At 44.7% G+C, this 8,617-nt stretch overlaps 1 protein-coding gene across 1 annotated transcript; it reads left to right on the top strand.

Annotated features, from left to right (window-relative positions):
* Positions 1–1,899: 1,899 nt before the first annotated feature.
* On the top strand, positions 1,900–6,997 carry LOC142587136 (kunitz-type serine protease inhibitor bitisilin-3-like). Its single transcript, XM_075698023.1, has 3 exons — positions 1,900–2,071; positions 3,771–3,962; positions 6,758–6,997. Exons 1-3 carry the CDS (start codon positions 2,044–2,046, stop codon positions 6,976–6,978), a joined length of 441 nt encoding a protein of 146 aa, XP_075554138.1. The 5' UTR covers positions 1,900–2,043; the 3' UTR covers positions 6,979–6,997.
* Positions 6,998–8,617: the final 1,620 nt, after the last annotated feature.

Here is an 8,617-nt window from a genome sequence, read left to right as displayed (position 1 = left end):
CCGCGACTGTTGAAAGCTGTTAGCATCAGTGGGCGCGTTCGCGCCTCCTTCTCTTCGGCGCACGTGTCATGACGCTGGTGGTTTCTGTACGTGCGTCTGCACACATCAGTGCCTGTGTCTCTACAAAGCACGCCACGGTTGAAAAATACTGTAGAGCTGACTCCTATAATAGAGTGAATGACCGAAATGTATCGAGGTTCAGTTAAGATTTGGGTGCAAATTTATCCATAACTTGTGCTTCGGCTCAGGTTTCGTCCCGGAGCAAAATCATTATGGTTCTAATCAGTTTGAATCGGTTCATACGGGTTCATAACAGTTCAGAACTAAGGAGAAATACATTTTTCGGGAAAACGACGTTTTCAGGCCTCAAGCGCCAATTTATTTGCGCGAAAGGTAGCTTAATTCTACTCCTACGAGACGAGGGTCAATGCACTTCGATCGCTTATTCATTGCGAGGGTCTCGAATCTGGCAGCCTTGACGTCATTGCGTGACACGCGCGGATTATTAGGCATGTACCTGCTATCCTAAAAGATCATGTGTTAGGTGATGCCATCGGGCTAAAAATGGTATTCCAGATCCTCCCACCCTGGTTCTGAATGCGCTAGCGGGGTTACTCTTAGGGCTACATCTATAAACATAAATACGCAAGTTAGTGGATGAATTGACAGCCCTTGTCGTAACACAAAGGATAGTGCGACGCAAGTGTAGTGCGGAGGTTGTAGGTTCCGCTCCCAGTGGCGACAAGCTATGTTTTCATTCACTTTCCCTTTTCTTCATTATTTTCTACCATTCCAATTACGATCTCACTTAATTTCCCCATCGCTTTCCTTCGATTCATTGTCTGTTGGCTTTATGTGGTCATGGTGAACAAAAAATTGAGCCCCTGAGTTCTCCTTCTTCTCATGGACATTATGAACAAAATCGAGCACCTCGCCTCTCTTCACGTTGCGTTACTGTTACTTACACTGAAGCAATATAGGTTATGCTCACGTTTTTCTGCATGGTTATAAAATTACCTCAAAGATCGGGTCGAAACCAGGTGAAGTTTTCTAGTGCTTCTATGAACCGTGCAAATATATTCGGGCGTCCTGTTGGTTCTCGCATTGGCTTACTAATGTTTTCAGCTTTTATTAATGACTTTTCGTTACGCTTACAGAACCAAAGGTTCCGTAAGCGTAACAATATTTCTTGCTGACAAGCTAATATTGCTCAGAAAGATTGGAACTGTACTGGAATGTCGACTACTGTACAGAAACGTCCTCTCAGTCGTGCATTTCAATGACGTCGGCCCAATGTAAAGCTTGATTGTTTAATATTTGACTGTTATGTTTCTTGCGGAAAACTAGTGAGTTTATCACGTACGGAATCTTATTGTTGAGGTCAACTGTAAGGTTATTTTCATTTGCAAGCGCCACACGTTGCTAATCTAACACTAAGAGCTGTTGGTCTGATTTCATACATAACAATGAAAAAGATTTCGTACATTCCAATATCTTAAGGCCCTCTGTTGCGCTCTAGCGCAGTCGCAACCAGGGTTCACATCTGTTAGTGTGGAACTTGCTGTCTCTTGCATTTGATAACCTAACTGAAAGGGCGTAAAGAAGGTTGGTACGTGCTGTACGAGAGGTGTATTAAGCGCCCACGTTTTTACAGCTACAGTTGTATGTTCAGGGATTAGGAGCTGAAAACCGTGTACGATAGAAGGTTTGTGTGGGACAAACTTTTTTTGCCACAGTGCACGTGATAAGCTTGACTGCGGAGTATTTTTGCCATCACTGGGGCTTTCATGCTCCACGTGGCAAAACCCGCAAGTGTATGCGTAAACTCTATCCAGGCTTTATATAGCAGGCGGAAAAAACGCGTTTTGACTCCAGCCTTAAAAACTGTTTCTTGCAGACCTTATTGACGGCTCATGCAGACATGACCACAATGAAAGATGGTGTGGCTATAGAGGACCAATAAAGGTGCGCTTCAACCCGTACAACAAGACTTGCGAATACTATCTTCCACGTTGCTACCGTAGCGAAAATTCCTTCAATACCATGAACGAGTGTTATGAAGAATGCAAAGGTAAGGCAACATCAATGTGACCGCATGGCACTCGCCTCCACGCGTCCGCGGCGGCGGCGGCTGACGGGAGGAAAGAAAGAAAGAGAACTAGAAAAACGACTGGACGCGCAGCGATTTTTTCTATACATATAACATCGACCGAGGATCTGCGCAGAACGCTCATCCTTGCTATCACAGTTAGAGATAAGCCCTTGTGGCGAAACTGCCACTTTTCTAGATACATAGGTCAATAAAATTATCCGATGGTCGGATTCGCACAGAGATACTTTGGACCAGAAGCCCATACTTTAACCACCATGCCCTCGGTACATTCCCCCCCAACACAGCGTGCCTGTTAGTGAGATTGCAGTTTTGGCATACCAACCGCTGGAAATTATTTAAAATTAACGCGTTATCATACGCACGAAAGTGTGAGTGCAGTCTAAAAAATGTGTGCCGATCACGAAGATAGATAGATAGATTGATAGAGAGAGGGGGGGTGCATAGAAAGGCAGGGAAGTTAACCAGAGGCCGTTCCGGTTGGCTACCCTCCACTGGGGGAAGGGTGACGGGATATAAAAAGAGAAAGAGAGCGGAAGGGAGAGATAGAGAGAAATGGAGACGAGCACGAACAAACCGCGTACACTACAGAGCGGGAGGGGGTGGCGTTCTTACAGTCTATCGTCAAGCCCCGCAGAGCGCAGGAATCTTGATAACGCGAGCAAGGCGTTAGCGTGGATGTTCTGTGGGAGTACTCACCTAAAGCTTTCAGTTCGGATAGTGAACGATTATTGAACTGCTCCAGTACTCTGCACAGCACTTGTCTCTGGGCACTATATCGCGGGCAGACAGATATGTGCGCGAGCGTCTCATCGATCTTGCATGTGGCGCACGTGGACTGCACAAAGATAGTGCAGTCCACAAAGTTAGGACTCCAACGCTCCTCCTACTCCCCCCCCACACACACACACACCACGCGAGGTGTGACGAGATCGAGTGCCGTACGCCACGACACCGCCTCTACCTCTTCCCCAAGTCGCCCAGAAAGACTTCCGTCTTTCACCGAGTTCAACTGGCAGTTTAATCGCCCTCCTACTTTTGTCATTTTCAATGCTTGGTCCTTCGGATAAAAATACCCATTTTTTCTGCGCTTAAAGACACGTTGACAACATGCGCTTTCTTAACCTAAAGAACTAGCAGACAGGATCTTTTATCAAAATTTACCACAAGTTATTTGACTTGCAAAAGCAATCGTTCGTCACACAACGAAAGTAATCACCGCTGCTGAAGGGGCCATAAAGAAGTTATTACTTAGAAATATGTTCAAGCATTATTAAATGTACATTTTAAGGATATCCTTTTCATACAAACTTCAAAACCGTAACTTGACAACAACCTATCATTTTCCGCGCAGTGGACGATCAATTTGTCATGTTAAAACTCACGTCTGAAACATTGAGTCGGCCTTCATGCGCAGGCAAATCGCAACTGTATTGCAACATAACTAGCCGTATAAGTTCCACCTATACATGGAACCGAGATTCACGCTTTTGCAGCTAACTCGTCTCGTTCGAATGCTTTAGCTAAGGTGCAATTCCCACCCCCTTCGATCGAGCAAGTCGAAATATTACACACCCAACCCAAGCAGTATTTTATCTGGCCTTCTGTGTACTCTGTCCTTTGTTTCCTACTTAGGGTGCTTATAATGGCTCTTTTTCAGAATTTGTTGAAAACCCGTGTGTTCTGCCTATCAAAGCAATTCCGCAAGAAGGACACCTCTATAGCGACAGAGCTCAATTCCGTTACGGTTACGACCAAGAAACAGGTAAATGCGTCAAGTTCCTGTGGTCAATCTCTGATGGGAACATGAACAGCTTCAGGTCACGCAAAGAATGTCTGGAAACCTGCGCACGTGAGTGGGCACATCAACAGCTTCTCGCGGGTCAATCTTTTTAACAGCAAGTTTTGCTTTATATTTCTGCGACAATGGTTGTGTAGTGTGCAATAGGGGATATGGTGAACTCGACAAGCATGCTTCCTCCATGTTTGGTCGCGATTCCACAAGATAATAGAGCGTCAGTGAAAAGACTGTTGTCATCATCCCACGCGTTCCTCCTTTCATCTGAGCTTTCCGAATGCAGGCCCCGAGAGCCACGTCAGTCGTTGTGGTTAGGAGAACAAAAGTATGTGGGAGACCCCCCTTAAGAAATTTCGCATGTCTTCTCATTCAAAAGCGCTTTTTCTTCTCTTTTTTTTAATTGTATTTGTGAACAACCACTGCAATTTGCTGCAAGGTGTTTTTAACTAGACTTCCACGACCATTTTCGGGCACCGACGGTCAAAACCTGTGGCGTTGGGCAGCGAACTGAGCGTCAAGGGCAAATAAAAAAAGAATAAGTCTATTTGTTTACCTTTTATATACAAAGAACAGTCAGAAAGAAACCCTGCGTCGGATTTTTTTCTCTTAAACGCAATCATTTTAATTAGAAAATCTATGTTACTTTGCGTATACAGCACTCGAATAGACAACATCACTGTGTGTCTTCTTTTACTGCGTTTTTTTTTTGTTTGCATTTCATAATTTCTGTGTCTGACATCGCGTTTTACCGACTCCAAGTTAGAGGCCAGCCTGAAGTTTTTACTACTGCGGCTGCGAAAGCTGACGTCATGGTCGAACAACGTAGCCTGCGTAGGAGCACCACCGAAGCTGCCGTTAACCAAGGCGTCAGTAATGAATCATCTCTAAGAAAAATCTAGGAAAATAAGAAGATCCCTAATACTTACGGCAAGCAAGTGTGAGAACACGATCACACTTTCGCTGTCTGTGATGTATCGGTCATAGCTCTGATGCGTTGGTCACGCTGGAGTACGTCTGTGGAAATGTCTGTAGCTAACCATATGTGCTGACTTGAAATAGTAGCGTAGAGAAGCCACTATGAGGAAACACAGTCATGATACTCTTGACGCTCACGCGTTATTCTAGTTCGCGCTACACACGATTTCACGATCACATGCCGACAAGTAACCCTGGTTGACGACACACGTGCTGTCTCAGTCAGCGAGGAATACAAGATTGGTACGCTGGGCGCGAAAGGCTCAGATCCTCGAATAGAGATTTCTCGGCGCTAATATAAGTCTATTGCGTTAAATACTTGCATGTATTGATGTTCCCAGTGTAAGTGGGAAGCCAGCAGAAGCAGTAACAAATGTTAGCCGCCGTATCCAATTGCTTCAGTTTCCGCGGTACCATACGACTTCTCGAACTTTTCACTGTCAGAAGACAAATTAGCATATGTGAGTCGACTAGAGCAAAATAGAAAGCTGCGCTAGAACTTTGTGACTATAGGCGCGACTTCAGGCAAGCCTTTAGGTAAATCCGAAAATTTCGTGCATCTTCCCTCTTGTAGCGGGTGACAGAGTGACGGAGACGATCCAAGAGCGCGTACCGCACTGCTTTATTTCAGTGACAGCAAACTATATATATAAGCTGCTTGCCTATGACGTAACATAAACGAACGAATCATGTTTGAGACGTGTGGCACAGCACTTCATATCATTCCCCATGTCCTTACTGCTTAAAATGCATATAAATAAATCTTACTCAGAATAATGGAACGGCGAATGAAAATCGCCAAGTAAGATACTCGACGTTTAAACCGGTTTTCTCGCAATGTCTTAGTCTATATCCACTTATCCGGTATGCGTGATGGTATTCAGAAAAAGAAGTCGCTTGAAAGCGATAGCTTGAAGGGCCCCGCGTCGCTGAAAATACGGTGTCCGTGTCCGGCGCCGGCATCCCCGTGAGCGAAACTTCCCGCATATATTTAGGTATATGTACATGTCACGCCCGGCTACATGGCGTGCGTTATATGCTGGTTATATTGCCACACCACAACACTACCACAGAAATGTCTTGAAACAGAACAGTGGCAGTGCATCCTTTTATGTTAATTCTTCTCAGACTGAAATGTTAAAAGTGCGAAACAATGGGAGCAACCTGAAAATGACGTAATTTTCTGGCGCGGCTGTGCACTGTGCATTACCGCCAGGATCGGCGAACGCAAGAGGCCGCGCCGCGTTTCTTACATAATTCTCGCTCTCTTGAATGGCGTTCGGAACCAGTGTTTCCCGGTAAACATTACGGTTACATAAGCTGCAGTTGCAGGGAAGGGTTACTAGCAGTCAGTGATCTGTGAATGCTATCGCGCTCCTCTCTTAAAGAAGAAGCTTAAGCATCCACAATTTTTTTTTACTTTTCAGGGTTTAACGTTTAAAATTCAGCTTGGCACGTGCGTCGTAGCGCCTAGGTTACTCCACTCTTTCAGTGCCGCAATTTTGGACCCCTAATACATAGACCATCGCCAAGATAAAGTGAGCCTCGTTTCTACAAACGAAACCATGTTATTATTATCGAGCTTTTGTAGGTAAACATGATAGCGAGTTCGTGTAGCATTATTAAAAAAAATGTGGAAGTCGTTATCTGAACGCTTGCGATTTAATCTTTCACTTGCACGTTCCACATCTGCAAGATCTCGTTAGTACAGAAAGAGTACCTCACACTGCGAGAAGCTAGATTCACAGAAAATGCAAATTAACTGATGCAAGATAAGCCCACAAGAGCAGACCCCAAAATGTGTCATGCGTTTTCGCTTTGTCACATGTTCCTACATTGTTCTCACGCTTTGATTATTTTTTCTTTTATTCTAGCGGATTCACCATGCTTGCTTCAAACAGAGTACCATGGCTGGAGATTGTTTTCTTCGTACTTTTACGATGCTAATCACGACACTTGTAACAAAACGACCACCTTCCTGAGGAATAACCAATATTGGCCGAAAGCTAACAGATTTTATACCACAGGTAGTTGCCAGAAAGAATGCATGCCCGATCTTTCCGCAATCCTTAAATACGCCCATAGCTATGGATAATAAAAACATATTTAGTCACTTGGAGATCGTTGTCAAATTCTTGAAACTGTGACATAGAAAAGCACAAACATGGCCAGGCAGAGCCTGCCATTGTTTGTTCGTTAAGGTGACCACGTTAAGGTTCGTGTGAAAGCACACTTGCCGTAAACAGCCAGATAACAAACTCCATTCATTCTTATTCCTGCTTACCTCTTGAATTCTGCGTTCCAACGTATATTTAACGATGGATTTAACCAGTTTTTGCGCTCGAGCTAACCGCAGCAAACATTCAGCACACGAGGCAGTTAAACCACGTATTGAGCCCAAACGATTTCTTTGTCCAGCGTTGGAATAGTTCCAGAGGCTGGTTCTGTGTAACCAGTAGACAGAAATTGATAGGAGTAATCCTTGGAAAAACACCTAACTAATGGAAATTTGAATTCACTACAGTCTATAAGAGACAGTGAACACTAAGGGTGTCAGAGAGAGAGAGAGAGAAAACTCAAGGAAGTGCAGGGAGTTAAACAAGATGCAAGTTCAATTTCCTACCCTATGCAGAGAAAAGAGACTTTGGGGATAAAAAAAATGAAAGCACAGAACAAAACTGAAGGTGACGCTTCAACCGGAGATGCACATAAAAACTTTTTATTCGCTCATTAAAAGTCAGCGAACTCCAGGAACTGCAGCAATGCACGTACCGTTTTCTAGGCTTGTGACGCATGTTACCCCAGCCCAATACTTTTTAAACGAATATGGCAGCGCGCTTCGAAACAAGAACTTAACACAAGGTGAACAACCACAGAATGAACCGTGGTTGTTCATTCCGTGTAACGTCCTTGTTTCGAAGTGCGCTGCATATTCCATCATCATTAACAAACTAGCCCACCAGTACATCTTAAGCAAGTTGTTTTGACACCGTGAATTTTCTCGAATTCAAATGATCTGACGTGGTGTGAAGTAGAAAGCGCTGGTCAGCATTGCTGGCACAGACGCAGAGTAGAGGTTCGGTATAGATTCTTCAGTCACGCAATTGCAACAGGAAGGTGTGCCGTTCCTTCCACTGAAGCATGAATAGATCTCTCTGAATACCCCAGCCTGCCACAAGGGACACAATAACGTTGCATGGCAGCGGGACAGGCCATGTGGCAGCTGGGGCTACACGGAAGGGTTCAGAATTCGTAAATGATAGTTCGAATGACGTAGAGTGCTTCAATCGGCTACAGTGGCGTCAAAAATCCTAGCTTCGTTTCTTTTTCTTTCTTTTTTTTATTGCAACGCCCGTTATAGACTGAGGTATCTGAACCCGGCAACCATTGAAAAACAATGCTGTGGCCCATTTTGAAAGCCAAATGGCGAGCCTTCCGGATCTCAGGCACTAACTGGCCGTAGATTTCGTGCCGTAGGCTTCACAGCAAGCTCTGAAGGGACAGCTTGAAATCGCAAAAGAAACATAGTCGATTGAGTTGGTGGTTCGTCAGTTACTTAGTTATTTCCCGTAAGACGAGCGCGCTCATTGGATCTCGTCATTTGGGACAACATCAACTTGACCGTTACTGATTAAACCGATATGATAACGGCGGCCGAGCGGTTCGCAGATGAAACCGAGTCCGTGAGTGTAAACGTTGAAGCAGTCGTCGTGCTCCTCTTGCAGCAAAGGTAA

This window comes from Dermacentor variabilis, chromosome 7 (assembly GCF_050947875.1).
Source record: "Dermacentor variabilis isolate Ectoservices chromosome 7, ASM5094787v1, whole genome shotgun sequence".
In the NCBI taxonomy this organism is placed as follows: Eukaryota; Metazoa; Arthropoda; class Arachnida; order Ixodida; family Ixodidae; genus Dermacentor; species Dermacentor variabilis.
This window is presented reverse-complemented; position numbering and strand designations above follow the sequence as displayed.

Excerpts from the sequence above, each read along its gene's own strand:
- LOC142587136 (XM_075698023.1), top strand. The coding sequence starts at position 2,044 with ATGAACGAGTGTTATGAAGAATGCAAAG. Across the intron at positions 2,072-3,770 it reads GTGTTATGAAGAATGCAAAG|AATTTGTTGAAAACCCGTGT; the intron begins GTAAGGCAACAT and ends GCTCTTTTTCAG. Across the intron at positions 3,963-6,757 it reads ATGTCTGGAAACCTGCGCAC|CGGATTCACCATGCTTGCTT; the intron begins GTGAGTGGGCAC and ends CTTTTATTCTAG.